Source organism: Vulpes vulpes, chromosome 2, assembly GCF_048418805.1.
Source record: "Vulpes vulpes isolate BD-2025 chromosome 2, VulVul3, whole genome shotgun sequence".
NCBI lineage: Eukaryota > Metazoa > Chordata > Mammalia > Carnivora > Canidae > Vulpes > Vulpes vulpes.
The window spans coordinates 80,726,618-80,744,066 of NC_132781.1; the positions used below are offsets into that span (position 1 = coordinate 80,726,618).

A 17,449-nucleotide genomic window follows, 5' to 3' on the forward strand; every position below is an offset into this window, starting at 1 on the left:
GACACCATCTAGGACTTTCAGAGCTAGAGAGAAGTCAAGGCCTGGCTTCAAAGCTTCAAAGGACAAGCTGACACTCCCGTTAGGGGCTAATGCAGTTGTTGACTGTAAGTCTAAGCCAATGTTTAATATACCTTTCCAAAATCTCTAGGGCCCTTAAGAATTATGCCAAATCTCTTCTGCTTGTGCTCTATAAATGGAACAACAAAGCCTAGATAACATCTATTTACAATCATGATTTACTGAATATTTTAAGCCAGATCTACTGCTCAGGAAAAAAAAAAAAAAAAGATTCCTTTCAAAATATTACTGCTCATTGACAATGCACCTGGTCACCCGAGAGCTCTGATGGAGATGGACAATGAGATTAATGTTGTTTGCATGCCTGCTGATCCAGCATCCATTTTTCAGCCCATGGATCAAAGAGTAATTTTAACTTTTAAGTTGTATTGCTTAAGAAATACCTTTTGTAAGACAATAGTTGTCATAGGTAGTGATTCCTTTGGATCTGGGCAAAGTAAACTGAAAACTTTCTGGAGCCGATTAACCATTCAAATTCCTTGAAGAACATTTGTGATTCATGGGATGAGGTCAAAATATTAACATCACCAGGATTCTGAAAGAAGTTGATTCCAAACCTCATGGAGGACTTTGAGGGCTTCAAGACTTCAATGGAGAGAATAACTACAAGTGTGGTAGGAATAACAAGAGAACTGGAATGAGAAGTGGAGCCTAAACCGCGATAATCTCATGATTAAACTTGAGCAGATAAGAGGTTGCTTCTCACGGATGAGCAAAGAATATGGTTTCTTGAGGATGGGATCTACTTGTGGTGCAGAGTCACCAAAGGGAGAGTCAATGGAAGCAGCAAACTTCATTGTTGTCTTATTTTAAGCAATTACCACAGCCACCCCGACCTTCAGCAACACCACCCCGAGCAGTCAGCAGCCACCAACATCTAGGCGAGACCCTCTACCAGCAAAAAAATTACAACTCACTGAAAGCTCAGATGATGATTAGCATTTTTTAGCAATAAAGTATGTCTTAAGGTATGTACATTGTTTTTTTAGACATGACGCTATTGCATATTTAATAAGCTGTAGCATATTATTAACACAACTTATATATGCAATGGGGAACCAAACAATTGATTTGATTTTCTTTATTGTGATATTCACGTTCTTGTGGTGGTCTGGAACCAAACCCGCAGTATCTCTGATAGGAAGTATCAAATTTTGAACTAACCTTGAGTTCTGCTTTGGAGACATACTCTGGATTCACATGAATAGAATGTTTAACTGAGTGGGTCCTGGGATCAATCTGGCTGAGTTTGAATCCTGGTTCTGACACTTACTACCTCAGCGATCTTGGACAAGTCTCTTACTTTTCCTGTGCTTCGATTTTTTTTTTTTTTTTAATATTTGGGATGATAGTAATGGTACTTATCACTTAGGGCTTTAATGAGAAATGAATGAGTTAATGCATGTGAAGCACTTAGAGCCTAGCAAAGTGTTGCAAAGCCATTGCATAAGAATCCTATGATCTGATTCCTCAACTGTGTCCTTCAATTTTATCTCAGAAAACATAGTCTCTAACTTCTCCAGGATAAGATTTTTTTTGTTATTGAGAGAGAGAGAGAGAGAGAGAGAGATTGTGATAGGGTGGTGGGGGAAGGGGAGGGACAGAGAGAGAATCCTAAGAAGGCTTCATATCCAGCAAGCACCAAGCCCGACGTCGGGCTCAATCCTATGACCCTGAGATCATGACCTGGGCGAAAACCAAGAGTGGGTCACTTAACCGACAGAGCCACCCAGGTGCCCCTCTGGAATAAGACTTAAAAATGTCATTCAAGTGACACTTTCTTAGTCCTATAAATATCCATGTATTTCCTGATGGCAGTCAGGTGTCTTCTTCACACCAAGAAACTTGCCTGGACCAAGTCATAATTTTATATCCCAAACCTAATCTAAATGCAAAACCTCTCTTTCCACATCTTCATTAGCAAATTTAGCAGATAGATAATTATGTCAGGATTCCAAAAGACACTGAGTTTTGAGACAAATTCCTGGGAGGCCGGTCAACAACATTTGCATCTGAATGTAACTGTCGAGTACCTCCTTTCCATATCTGTGTATAGAAGGAGACCCCTCTGCAAAGCTTCTTTTACATACTCCATCAGTGCTGTGGTACCTGGTGGCTGGCGTATCTCATTATGTCCCTGCAATCCATAGAAGTAGGAGTGGGGAATTTTAATGTGCTTCTTTAATCAAGGGATTTTTTTTAAAGCCAAATTATTTGGTCCTTATATAAAAATAGACAAGAGAAGGGTAGGGCAAACACGAACCAAAAGTTCAGACACCTGGATTCTCCTCCCGCTTCTACCATTAAGAAGATGTGTGACCTTGAGTCCATTCCAGAACTTTCCTGGGCCTGTCTCAAGTGGAGAATTTGAACCAGGTATTGCTTGGGGTTTGTGGCAGATCCCTATGGTGTGATTGCACAACATCCTAGTGACCCTACACTCGGGAGGGGTGTGCTTTGCCTTGACCAACAAGTGTACTTTCTCTCCCAGTCCCCTGAAAACCATTCAAGGTGGCTTTGCTGGATCACCAGCCAGGGTGGGAGACGATGGGTTCTGTGGCTGCAACGTGGGAAATGCCAGCTGGGACTGCAGGACAGCGAGTCCCTGCCTCGGGCCCTGGGACATTCGGTCCTGCACGGTTTGATATCATGGCAGGTGAATCAAGGCAGGCTCCGAGGGCATCATGACTCTACCTGTGAACAGCAGTTGTTCGCCTTTTTCTATTTTGCAGAGATAAAAGAGAAATCGAAGAAGATAAATAACTGCTTAAAAGCCAAAGATGCCTTATTACTGTAGATAAACAACTGAGTTGCCACTCGTCTATTTTTTTTCCCGGGAGGCAGTGGAGGTTAAGGAGCAGCCTTCTACCTGCCTCTCGGAGATGCTGTTTTCTCAAAGGGATGATGAAGAGATGAGATTAACCTGTTTTGTGACCTACTTCTGCTTTTTCCAATTTGGGGACCTTCATTTCTGTTAATTTACTCTGATATTAACTAGAGCTTTCTTTGGTGATAGGTTTACTAAAAAAATCATCTTGTAAAATACTTTTACTCTTGTAAAAGCTAGTAAGCTGATATGCTATGGAACTAGCTTATTCTCTCTGGAATCATGATAATAGGGCGGCTGACATCCTGGTTTTAGGACTTAATGTAGAAATTTAAGTTTTTGACCATAGTCAAAATTAAGATAAATTAAGATAACCTCAGTACAGATGGCCAACTTAACTTCATTGTTATATCAAGAAGTAGTCTATAAAAACATTAATTTTCACCTTTTCTTTTTCTTCTAGCCATGGACTCCTGCCCTGTAGGTCCTTCTGTGAGGCCGCAAAAGAGGGCTGCGAATCAGTCCTGGGGATGGTGAACGCCTCCTGGCCGGATTTCCTCGCCTGCTCCCAGTTTAGAAACCAAACCGAAAGCAGCAATGCCAGCAGGAATTGCTTCTCACCTCAACAAGAAAAAGGAAAGCAATGTAGGTGCCTGTGTTTCATTTCATTTAAAAATTGTTTTTATGGAGGCGTCCCATTCATTCAAGGTTGTATACAAATAACGTACACTTCATAAGTCTTATGAAAGCGATCAGACCCATATAACCAGCACCCAGATCAAGAAATAGATCCCACAAAACTTACACATGAATGTTCATGGTGGTAATATTTACAGTAACCAAAAAGTGGAAAGAACCCAAGTGTTCTTCATCGAATGTATGGATTTTTTAAAATGGCATATTCACACAGTGGAATATTATGGCAGCAAAATGCATGAAGTACTTGTACATGGATGGAACTTGAAAATGTTATGTTATGTGGAAGAAGCAAATCAGAAAAGGTCCAGCATCCCAGAAAATCTCTCAAGCCCCCTTCCAGTCGTCTTATCATTCCAAAAGAAACCTCTCTTTCTAAGGGAAGCCGTTTCAGGCGACTTGTGTCATCTTAGGCTTGCCAACTTCTGAGCTCCACCTCGGTGGAAGGGGGCAGGATAGGCTCCTTTTGGCAGGATAGGCTCCAGCTTCACTCACTCAGCATCATGTCTTCCTCTTGCGGTTCATTCTCAGGGTTGTACAGTATCCTAACACATGATTGTATCCCAAGGTATTTTTCTATTCAATTGTTGCTGGACGTTTGGGTTGTTTCTGGCTATTATGAATAGTGACAATTCTATTCTTGTGCATGTCTTTGATTGCACATGGTCAATATATTTATACAGCAAAAAGGTTTTTTTTGTTGTTGTTGTTGCTGTTGTTGTTTTTAATGTGGTCGTACCAATTTATCCTCCTACCAGCTAGGTGGTGTAAAAGCTTCAGTTGCTCCAAACCCTCCCCAACCCTTGTTATTGTCAGTCTTTTTCATTTTAGCAATTCTGATGATAGTATTGTAGTCTTTTGTGGATTTAAGTTGGATTTCCCGGATGAGTTTGATTAATTTTTCAAAAAATTTTGGTGAAGCATTTGTCCAAGTATTTTATTCATTCTTTGATTGGGTAGTTTGCCTTTTTGCTCTTGATCTGTAGTTCTTTATGTATTCTAGATAGGTCAATTTTGGGGGTACATGTATTGTGACGATATCCCATTCTGTGGCTTGCCTTTCTTATGGAATAGAAGGTCTTAAGTTTAATGAGCCCATCTTATCAGTCTTTTATTTTGTGATTCATTTTTGGTGTCTTGGTTAAGACATCTTTATCTACACCAAAACATAGGAGTTTTTTTTCCTGTGTTTTCTTCTTGGACCTTTATTGTTTTAGCATTGACATTTACACCTACCATATTCTGGAATTAATTTTTGTGTATGGTGAGAGCTATGGATTCACTTTTTTCTGTACATATATTTAATTGACCCACTGCCCTTTATTTATTTAGAGTACTATCTTCCCCCTCTGCACTATAATGTCCCTTTTGTTATCAATCAAGTGATTGATTATATATACATCTATTTCTAGACCCTCTATTTGGCATAGAATTAAGCCAATACCACTCTATCTGGATTACTATAGTTTTATAATAAGTCTTTATATTCAGTAGTGTAAATCCCTCAGCTTTCGGCTTCTTAAAGATTGTTTGCCTGTTCTGGTCCTTAGCATTTTATGTAAATTTTCAGATCACCCTGCAGTTTCCACCCCTGCTTTTTGTTTTGAATTGGGATTGGATTAAATCCATAGGTCAAATTAGGGAGAATTGCTTTACAACATTGAATCTTCCAACCCAACAAAATGATGTACTATGGTTATCTTTAATAAGGCGTTTTAATGAGTTATTTAATTTCTCTCAATAATGTTTGGTAATTTCAACTGGAAAGATCTTGCACATCTTCCCTTAGATTTATTCATGGATATCTGATATTTTTTATGTAATTTGTAAGTGGAATCTTTTAAAAAGTTTTTTTCTGTTTGTATACAACTAATCACATTAACTTTTACACCTCTCTGTAGATTCATTTGGGTTTTCTAAGTGCACAGCATGTCATCTACAAATGACAGTTTATTTTCTCCTTTCCAATCATTATACTTTCTGTTTCTTCTTTGTCATATACAAAGGTTTAACTATTTCACCTTTAATTATAATGTTTTCAGAAAGACTTTTACTGATACTCTGTGTCAGAGTAAGGAAGTCTTTTCTATTTTCTATTTGCTAAGGTGTTTTTAAAATCATGAGTGGATTTTGAATTTTATCAAATGCATTTTCTATGTCTATTGAGATTATATGATTTTCTTCATATTATGTTAAAAATATAAGTTTTAGTGATATATAATTCATATACCACAATATTCACTTTTAAAATGTATAATTAATTGGGTTTTTTTTTTTTTGTATACTTCTAGAGTTGTGCAACTATCATAGTCATCTAATTCCAAAATGTTTTGTGACCCTAGAAAGAAACCCTATACCCATTAGCAGTAATGCCTCCAGCCTCTGGAAACCATTAGTCTACATTCAGATTCTATAGATTTGCCTATTTTGGACATTTCATATAAATGGAATCATAGAATGAAACCTTTTGTGATTTGCTTTTTTCATTTAGTACACTATTTTCAAGGTTTATCCATGTTGTAGTATGTATCAGTACTTCATGCACTTTTATTGTCAATTACTATTCCTTTGTATGAATATGCTATTTTTAAAAATCCACACATTATTTGAGGAATAGTTAGGCGTTTCTATTTTTTGTTTATTATGAGTGATGCCACAATAAAATAAACATTCATGTGAAATTTTTATGTGAACATGTTTCAATTCCCTTGGGTATATACCTTGGAGTAGAATTGCTATGACTGGTAATAGCTATTTAACATTTTGAGGAAATGCCAGTCTCACCAGCAACATAAAAGTGTGCCAGTTTCCTCACCAAAACTTGTTATCCTTTTTGATTATAACCATCCTAGTGGGTAAGAAGTGGTATCTCATTGTGGTTTTGTTTTGCAATTTGATAATGACTAATTATGTAGATAATTCAACATTTCATGAACTTATTAGTCATTTGTATGTCTTTTTAGCAATACCAATTCAACTATTTGGCCTATTTTAAAATTAGGTAATTTGTCTTTTAATTGTTGAATTGTAGGAGTTCTTAATCCATCCTGGATACAAGCTCATTATCAGATATATTATTTGCAAATATTTTCTTTTGTTCTGCAGGGTGTCTTTTCAAGTGATTTTCAAATGGATTTTCTTGGTTGTGTCCTTTGGAGCACAAAAGTTGTTTTGTTTTGTTTTTTTAACTTAGAGGGAGTTCAATTTATCTATCTTTTCTTTTTATCTTTTTGCTTTTAGTGTCATATCTAAAAAATCATAGTCTAATCCAAGGGCACTAATATTTACACCTGTTTTCTTCTAAGCGTTTTAAGATTTTTATCTCTCATAGTAGGTCATCAATTAATTTTTTAGTTAATTTTCATATATGGTATGAGGTAGAGGTCTAACCTCATCCAGTTATCTCAGCACCCACTATTGAAGAGACTTCTTTCCCCATGGAATGGACTTGGTACCTTGTCAAAAATCAATTGGCCATAGATGTATGGGTTTATGTCTGAGCTCAATTCTATTCCATTGATTTATATGTTTATTTTTATGTGGATATACACTGTATGGATTATTATAGTTTTGCAGTAAGATGATTACTAGCAGCAAAGAAAGACATTTTAAAATGATAATAGAGTCAATCCATCAAGAAGCCATAATCTAACATCAGAGTCCAGAAATATTTTAGGCAAAAATGATAGAGGTGAGGGGGAAAATAGATAACCATCATATTCCCTTTCAATAGTGGATGGAACAATTAGGTAGAAGATCTATAAGGAGGAAGAATTGAAAAACAACATAAACCAATTTGATTTAGACAACTGTACAACACTCTAACAATAAATAGAATATATGTAAACATGTACATATCTCAAATTTTTCACTTTTTAACTTTCAACCAATTTGTGTCTCTGAATAGGAGTTGAACATATAGTTGAATACTGTTTTTTATGCACTAAACAAATCATTGCCTTTTGATTGTAGTGTTTAATTTATTTATATTTAATGTAATTACTGATAAGATGGGACCTACATCTTTTATTTTGCTATTTGTTTTCTATATATCTTTTACAAAATCCCTCTATTTTCAATTACCTCCCTTTCTATTATGTTTTTTTTAATATACCATTTTAACTTTTGTTGCTTATTACTATATTTTTAAAGTTGTTTTTATTGGTTGTTCTGGGACTTACAACTAGCATCAAGTTTGTTCGGATTAATATCAACTTAATTTCAATAGTTTACAAAGCTTGTCTTTAGCTTTGTTCCCTGTCCCTTTCTTTGTGCCGTTATTGTCATACAAATTATATCTTTATACATTATAAACCCCTCAACATAGTTTTAAACTTACTGACGTGTAAAGTTGTCTATTAAATAGGATAGAATAAGAAAAGATTGACAAACAAAAATATTCATATTGCTTTTTATATTTACCTAAGAATTACTTCTATTAGTATTTTTTATATCTTCACGTGGATTTGAATAACTGTTGATTGTCTCTTCAGTTCATTATGAAAGACTCCTTTTAGTACTTCTCATGGGGAAGTTCTGATAGTGGCAAATTCTCTCAGCTTTTATTTATCTGGAAATGTCCTACTGTGGCCTTCATTTTGGAAGAGTAGTTTGGCTGCATATAGAATCCTTGGTTGACAGACCTTTATTTTCAGCACTCTAAATAGGTTGAATAATTTCACTTTCTTCTGGACTCATGCTTCCTAATGAGAAATCAACTGCTAATGTTCTGAAGAATTTGTTTTGCCTCATGGGTTGTTTATCTCTTGGTGTTCTCAAGATTCTTTCTTGTCTCTGGTTTTTGATAGTTTGATTATGACATAGCTATGTATGGATCCTTTTGAGTTTGTTCAATTTGAGTTTATTGTTCTTCTTGAATGTATGGATCAAATTATTCATCAAATTTGAGATTTTTCAGGTATTATACATTCAAATACTCTTTCTGCCCCATTCTTTCTTCTCTCTCTCTCTCTCAATGAACAATACACTGTTTCTTTCTTTATAATTTTATTTAAGATCAACTAATTAGTGTATTATTAGTTTCAGAGGTAGAGTTGAGTGATTCATCAGTTGCATATAACATTCAGTGCTCATTACATCCCATGCCCTCCTTACATTACATCACCCCATCCTCCCAACCACAACCTCTCCAGAAACCCTCAGTTTGTTTCCTAGAGTTAAGAGTCTCTTATGGTTTGTCTCCCTCTCTAATTTTGTCTTTTTTTCATTTTTCCCTCTTTCTTTTCTCCTTGTGGAACTTCCACTGTGCATATTTTGCTACACTTGATGTTTCTTCCAAATCTTGAAGGACCTGTTATTTTTCAGGGTGCCTGAGTGTCTCAGTTAGTTGAGCATCTAACTCTTGATTTTGGCTCAGGTCATGATCTCACTCAGGGTCATGGGATTGAGCCCACATCAGGCTCTGCACTTAGCATGGAGTCTGCTTGTACCTCTCCTTCTGTTCCCTACCCTCACCACCCCCCAACTAAATAAATAAACAAAATCTTTGAGATAATTTTATAAAAGCATCTGTTATTTTTCTTGATTTTTTTCTTTGTGTTCCTTAGACTGAATAATCTCAATTTACTTATTTTCAAGTTTATTGAACTTGATTCTTTCTTCTACTTGCTTAAATATTAAGCATGTCTGGTGAAATTTTCATTTTATTTGTTGCATTTTTCAACTGCTGAATTTCTATTTGGTTTACTTTTTTAAAAGAAAAAACTGATTTATATCTCTTATTAATATTCTCTATTTATTGGGACATTGTTACTATATTTTAGTTTTTTCAAAATGGGTTTCTTTAATTCTTTGAATGTATTTAAAATAGCTGATATCTATTCTTTATCTAGTAGTTCCAATGCCTGAGCCTCATCAGGGGCAGTTTCTATTGACTGTTTTTTTTCCCCTTACGCATAAATCATACATTCTTGTATCTTTGCTTGTCATATTTTTGTTGTTGTTGTTGAAAATTGGATATTTTATTCTATTTTATTTTATTTTTTACAGATTTTTTATTTATTCATGAGAGACACACAGAGGGAGGCAGAAACATAGGCAGAGGGACAAGCAGGCTCCTCACAGGGAGCCCAATTTGAGACTGGATCCCCAGGCCCAGATCAAGTCCTCAGCTAAAGCAGAGGCTCAACCACTGAACCACTCAGGCATCCTGAAAACTGGATATTTTAAATAATATAATGTACAACTCTATAAATCAAATTTTCCCTCTTCTCAGGATTTGTTGCTATTACCATTTGATGTTGCTTTTATTGTTGCTATTTTTGTTTGTTTGTTTGTTTGTTTAATGATTTCCCTGAACTAAGTCTGTTTGTCAAGTATGTATTCTTTGTTATATCTGACCACTGAAAGTTTTGCTCAGACAGCAGCTCAGTGGTCAACTTGTGTTTGGACATATATTTCCTTAAATACCTTGAACGAATAAGTCTCCCACCCTTTTCAATGGGTTCTGTGTGTATGTTGTGATAGGGCTTAAACACTCTGGCAATTTACAGCTCTGCCTTAGCCTTCAATTCCTGTTCATGTAGAACCTCAACATAGAGTGAGGTGAGAGATTCAGGGGGATACTTCCAGATGTCTTTATTCTAAGTGTCAGCATTCTTTCTTTTTCTTTCTTTCTTTCTTTTTAATCACCCTAACTAGGGACTTAACATTGGCATAAAAAACCTGCTTTGCTTAAGGGTTTATCCTTCAATAGAACTTGAGCATTCTGACTGTTAACTCTTGGGCCTGGTCCTCAGCTTTCTAGACTTTCCTACTATAGTATATAAGAGCCTCTTCATAACCCAGTAGAGAGACTTTTTGGCCTTAACACAAGAGATACAATTACCTGTATCTTTGAGTTACTGTTTTCTAGGTCATTGATGCTTAACAGTAAGGCATCCAATCTATTGTCCTTATAGTTATTATTATTATTATTATTATTATTATTATTATTATTTATTATTACTTGCACTTCTCAAACCCCATTCAGTGCATTCCTTTCCATAGGTATATTATTCCAATTCATCTCTGATGAGGGTTTTAACAACTGAACTGCCCCATTGTGCCAGGGTATGTCTGCCCTATGTTCTAGGAATGATGGCACTTCCACAGCAGGAAATAATCCAGGTCAATAACCTCGTCTTACAACATACTGTCTTGGTGATCACTCCTGGGACTGTTACAAGTTGAGCTTTTCAGAAGTAGTCCCTGAGATGGAGTTTGTTATACGGGGTATTTATTAGGCATCAGTACTGTATAAAGGTGGGAGAGAAAACAGAATTGAGCAGAAAGAGAAATTGAAATTTCCTCAGGTCCATCTAAGCTTCTGCTAAATCCATGCAGAGCTCTGGAGTGTATATGGCCTGAGAAAGGTATTCCATGTTGGGCCAAAATAGCTGGTTCTTTATACCCCCATCTCAATTAGTCATCGATGTGATCCTTCCTGGGAAGGGTGTGCCTTTTAGCTCTCTGAAGTTGAAGCAAAATCTGAAGGAGCTAAAGGCTGTTGGCTGAGATTTAGGGTGCCAAATACTTTCTTGAGAAGGAGACACAAAGTGGAAACAGATCACCTTGATCCAACAGAGACTGAGCTAATTTTGCTGTTTTGTTAAGGCTCCATTTACCTCTGGTTTGCTTGGAGTCTGAGAGTATATTTCTCCAGTGGTCCCAAATGAGAAACCGAGGTGTTTACTGCATTCTCTTTCTCCTTGAGTGTCCAAAATTCTATATTTTTCTTCTCAGAACAATAAGATTGCTAGAATTTCCATTTTATTTTTGCAGAAGTGTTTTTGCTTGGCTCTTTAGCCTCTTGCTCTTTGTGGAAAATGCTTCAAGGGAAAATCCTTCCAAGTGGTTAGGCCTACTTGTCTGTGTCTCCTTTGTCACCACATACTTGGGTCCTTAATACCCACTCCTTTGGCAGCACCCAAACTCTAACTTGTGTCTCTCTATTCCTGTGGGATTGTCAACAGTTTTGCTGGTTTCTCTGCCTCTTTGCAGTGGCCCCATATAGAAATTCTCAGTTTTTAGCACCCTGCCAAGAACTGGCAAGTTCTACAAAGGAAAAAAGCACCCACAGAATGTATACTCTTTGTTCTACCATTATCTTCTCTCCAGGATCTTGACCATTCACATCTTAATTGTCCTGAGAACTATCAGATGCCTTTATACAGATGTTTCTTCTGTTTCATCTGGCTTTCCTAGTTTTATTTGATGAAGGCATCGACCTGCTGCAAGTTACGACATTTAAGCCAGGAGCGGAAGTTTTGTTTTATTTTTTTTTAACACAGTGTTTAATAGAGGTCTGCCACTAAGTTAAGATTCCATCCTAAAGACGGTATATCATAGTAAACAGCTAGAAGGATGAGTGAGTGTATCTGAAAGAGAAGTCCCTCACGTCTTTTCTTTTTTTTAGCTACCTTTGTCCCTGTTTTGATAAGAACACTTTATTAGTGCTCTTTATTAGAGATCACTTGTAAAACGTAGCCTGTTGGTACAAGACTTAAGAATCCATAGAGAAAATTTAAAAATCAAAACGTTGTTTTTTAACACTGATGGCCAAAAAGTCTCAGTTCTTGAAAATCAAAATAAGGTTATCAGTATTATTTAATAGCTCAAACTGAAATGCCACTTAATATAGGTTCTCCAGATATTGGAAAATTTTACAAATTTTCTGATCTTGGAAGTTTGAGGAAACATATCTGAACACATATGTTTAAAGAGACAGAAACTTCCCAAGAGGATCCGAGATCCTCTACTTGTCATAGTCTTCTTAACAGTTTTGGTTGTAATATTTTCTTCATGTAGAATTAGTTCTCTGAAAATAATCTGATAAAAAGTGTTTGATGCAATATTTTCCTAGAATTGAAAATAATTGTTCTATGTCACTCTGGATGGATAAACAGGATGCTAGCAATCATAGATATGTTCCTAGTTCATATGTTAGGGAGAGAGCTACTGCTAGCTATGATCTTTATATAAGGATAAGAATATAATTTCTAGCATATACACACAGTTACTGAAAATGTATTCATATACTAAGAATATGTATACCAACTAGAGAATTATTTATCATATAATGCATAAACTCCTATATGATTAAGACTACATTATAAATATACCTGGTAGAGTCTTTTTCTCATTTTTTCATTTATTTGGTAAATATCAACTGAGTACCTATGTTCTGACCATCATCCAAGGTAATCTGAGAAAATAAAGGTAATCACAATAATCATAATATTAGTATATACCCATCTAGTGTAGTAGTTCTCAACCAGGAGTCATTTTGTAGCCCCTACCTGGGAACATTTGGCAATTTCTATAGACATTTTGGTTATTACATCTCTACACACAGAAGGAGTTGATACTAGCATCTAGCGGGTAGAGACCAGATATGCTGTGTAGCATCCTACAATGCACAGAACAGCTCCTCACAACAAAAGGGATATGCGGCTCAAGATATCAATAGTGCTATGTTTAGGAAGCCCTAGTCTAAGGCTTTATGTTTTGCAAAATATTTTATAATAGTAATAATAATAATAATGATTACATGCTTCCTACATCTAAGGAGTGTTAAACCTCATCTGGTCCACCCTTTTGTGAGAACCAATGTAAGAAGAATATCAGTGACTACCTTTAAACATGCTATCACACAAGAAACTACAAAGGGATGCAGGTTAAATGTCAATGGAGTGGAGTGGAGTCAACTGCATAAAGGAATTCTGAGTATTGGAAAAAGAGAAGGGTCCCATCTGGCAAAGAAGAGAGATGGGCAGCCCTGGTGGCTCAGCGGTTTAGCACTGCCTTCAGCCCAGGGCCTGATCCTGGAGACCCAGGATCGAGTCCCACGTCAGGCTCTCTGCATGGAGCCTGCTTCTCCCTCTGCCTGTGTCTCTGCCTCTCTCTCTCTCCCTCTCTCTGTCTCTCATGAATAAATAAATAAATCTTAAAAAAAAAAAAAAGAAAAAGAAGAAGAGAGATAGCGTTCTATAGGCACTCAGCACCATGAACTTGTATTGGGTGTCAGGCTCCTATTTAGCCCATGAAATGAAAGGTCATTAAAAGTTGACCACCATGTTCGACTTTTCTTCCCACTTGTGACTCATTTGTCCCAAGAAAATAGTAATTTCTCTCTTTACATTATGAGCCCCAATCTCCTTTCCAAAGTGCTTTCACAGCTGTTAGTTCACTTGCTTCCAGAGTAAATCTCTGAGGTATTATCACCTTCATTTAATTACCTAGGAAACCAAGGGTCAGGGAGATTGTTTCAGGATTATTTTAAATCTAGCCCCCTAGGCCCTATCGTCTACTCAATAGTCCATCATTGTGGGACCATCCTGGGATTTAATTATTAATCCTTGAGTGCTACCCTCTGTTACAGCCCCCTGCTCACAAGAGCTTTCCAAATGTCTTTTCAGACTGAATGGAACCAAAATGCACGACTTGTAACAGCTGCTTTTCCCAGTGCACATTCTTCTGTTAACATCCTTTAGATCAGTCAAAACTCTGAAGAGATTTTGTTGTCATACAGGAAAAATACACACTTGTCTTATCCTTTCTATCTTATATTGATGCTAGATCCTGTAAAGTAAATCATGTGCTAAAGTGATAACGCTGTGGGAACTGTTCTTAAGGGGTTTTAAAATAAACATTTGTGTGTGTTTCCATAGTTGAGTTGTGAGAACTCAGGAGCAGAAGGTCAAGGCCCATCAATCATTCTGAGCTTTCTGACTAATCCTTTACTCTACCTTCTCTGTGATCATGTATGAGAAGTCCCTTTTAAATGGTATTTTTGTAGGTCTAAAGAGATCTCCCCTGCCATGAAAGAACTTCAGCTGTTTATTTTTTTCCTCGTCCTCTTCCTTTTCCTAGTATCTTATTTGCCTTTCCAGCTCTGGTTGCTGAGAGCAACCAGTTCAGCAGTGTAGCAGCAAAATGGTAGTTTGGGGATCTTGGTAAAATATGGACTCCGAATTTCTGCTATTGAGTGGTGGATTCCTTTGGGAGAAGTCATGCAATACTGTTTCTTTGAGGTACTCCATGCTAGTGTTTTGCCAGAGGTAGATGACTACAGCTAGCATCATGAAGTCCCTAAAAAGCTAGCCATGCACTTTTCATTACAATAAATTGTAAAATTACGGTTTTCTTAGAACTTCAAATGTTCCTACATTTATAATTTTAAATTATTGAAAAACTTAAGCCATGGAAGCATTTTCTTTTTTTCCATATGTGGATGCTCCTTTTAAGGGCTTCAAACTTCGATCTGAAGACTTGTATTCAAGCCCTGATTGTTCTCCTTACTAATTGTGTGGACTTGAGCAAGTTTCTTAAACCCTTTTAACTCCCCTTTCCTCTCTCTCTCTTTCTCTCTTTTAAATATTTTATTTATTTATTTGAGAGAAAATGAAAGAGAGAGCATGAAATGGGGGAGAGTCAGAGGGAGAAGCAGACTCCCCAGGGAGCCCGATGCCAGGCTTGATCCTGAGATTCTAGGATCATGACCCGAGCTGAAGACAGATGCTCAACCAACTGAACCACCCAGGCTCCCCTTTCTTCTCCTTTTTAATAGGAATAATAATACCTGGTGGTAAAACTATTTAATGGGCTAAGTGAGATCATGTATTTGAAAGAATTTTGGAAACCATAACACACTATACAAATGTGAATGGTTCAATTCAACAGACCTTTAGAAGTATATTCTATGTGCCAGGCAATTTACCAGGAACTGGCAAACAAAAGGTGAACATGTGTACTTTTAAGAGATCATAGGCCAGTGCAAATATAGGCATCTAGGCAGAGAGGCAGAGCCTGAGACAAGAGTTTGAGCACAAATGGTATATTTGGAAGAGGCATGGGACAGTGAGGGAGGGGAGAGGTGATTCAGGGAAGGAAGGATGGACAACAAAGGGAAATTATTAAATCAGCTACCATAGTGGGTAACTGGAACTTAATCTTTTAGGAAAATCTGGAAAATAGTGCACAACATATGGTTCAGAATTACCGTACCCAGGGGGTGAGGTAGCTGGGTTATGCGCTTACTTCCTTTAGCCTTTGAAACTGATTGGATTCACTACAACCCATGAGTACTACATCCTTAAGAGTAGAGACAAGGGAGAATGGAGGAGAAAGTACAAAATCTGCCTGCAATGGAAGGCTTTGTCCCAGTTGACATCTTCACCTGGAGAACTCTCTTTGCCTTTGGTTTCTAGAACACTGCTCTGATTGGTCTGCTTTCCACCACATCGACCAGTCTCTTTCCTTTTCCTCTACAGACCCCAGGATTCTAGTCTCAACTCTCTTTCCTCAACATTCTATACATTTTTTCTAGGACTTCTCTTGCCTGTGGCCATGTAAGCACTGACAACTCTTAAGTCTATATTTCACGTTAAATTGTGTTCTGCTTCCCCAAGCTTCAGACCCATATTCCAGTGTCCTCACTACCACTTCTCAAGCAAAGCTATTTCTTTCCAGGTCTTCAGGGATTTCCATCCATGGTGCTAAATCCCATGGAAGGTTCTTAGTTCTCCTCTGAGTTGACTTCCTGCAGCATTTGTCTCATTTAATGACTCTCTCCTCTCTAATAAGCTCTCGTCCCTTGGCTTCCAGGAAGAAGCCACTTATTTCCAGCCTCCTTTGGTGTTTCCTCCACATTTCCATCACCTCTAAACATTGGACTGCCTCAGGGCTTAGTCTTTGGATCTTGCCTGTCTCCGTGATCTGATTCAGGCTCTTGAGGCTTGTGAAAGGAGACCTCCATGCACTGACAGCTACCAATGTGGGTCTAGAGCCTGACTCTTTTCTGGACTCTGGAACTGAATGTATATTTATATGCTTGTGTGTCTCTCTCTCCTTCTCTCTCTGTCTCTTTCCCCATCATCCACTTTTCCACCCCCTCCCCCAGCACTGCCTTCTATGTATTTCCACTTGAGCATCTGAAAGGCATGTCAAACATAACACATACTACTCATCTGATATTGCTCCCATACCAGCTCCTCTCCCGGCTTTCTCTCTTAGTCAATAACAACTTCATTTTTCTGGTTGCTCCAGCCAAAAATTTTAGGTCATCCTTGACTCTTCTCCTTCTCCCCCATACCATACCTGATCTGTCAGCAAATCCCATTGGCTCTGTTGTCAAAGTATATACCTAATCCAATCAGTGCTCACCACCTCCATAACCACTACTTGGTCCCAAGCCACCTCATCTTATTCCTGGATTATCCTTCCAGCTCCTTATTAGCTTCTTTGCTGCCTTCCTATTCCCTGTGTGCTGTTTTCCACACAGAGGCAAAATGTTTTCTTTTGCTACTCAAATCCCACTGGTCCTTTAAATGTTCACACCTCTACTCTCCAAGTGTTTTTTTTTTTTTAAGATTTTTATTTTTATTCATTGATAGAGATGCAGAGAGAGAGAGAGAGAGAGGCAGAGACACAGGCAGAGGGAGAAGCAGGCTCCATGCCGGGAGCCTGACGTGGGACTTGATCCAGAGTCTCCAGGATCACGCCCTGGGCTGCAGGCGGCGCTAAACCACTGCGCCACGGGGCCTGCCCCCCAAGTATTTTTTTTTTTAAAGGTTTTCCATCTCACAACCTTCAGGGCCATCCATCGGTATGGTTCCATTACAGCAGGGGAGCACCAGTCCCACAGAATTCAGTATAACTAGTGCTTCTTAGAGTTGTGCAGCATAGACACCTGGCCCTGCAATAGCTGGCTCTGACTTCTCTCTGGATATTTTCCTCTTTTGCCTTCCTAGGTTCCGGCTATTCTGTTCCATCTGCCTGCCATGGTCTTCTCCCAGATATCCCCTCAGTTCTTTTAAGCACCTGTCTGTAGGGCTGTAACATAGGGTG

The 17,449-nt window shown here is 37.7% G+C and overlaps 1 protein-coding gene across 20 annotated transcripts in view; it reads left to right on the top strand.

Moving 5' to 3' along the window:
• Nucleotides 1-17,449, top strand: part of CORIN (corin, serine peptidase) — a 227,330-nt gene that overhangs the window by 83,646 nt on the left and 126,235 nt on the right. For all 20 annotated transcript variants that reach the window (XM_072749068.1, XM_072749058.1, XM_072749067.1 and 17 more), the window contains one exon: nt 3,369-3,550. In XM_072749068.1, coding sequence (XP_072605169.1) covers nt 3,369-3,550 — 182 coding nt within the window. The remainder of the gene's footprint in view (nt 1-3,368; nt 3,551-17,449) is intronic.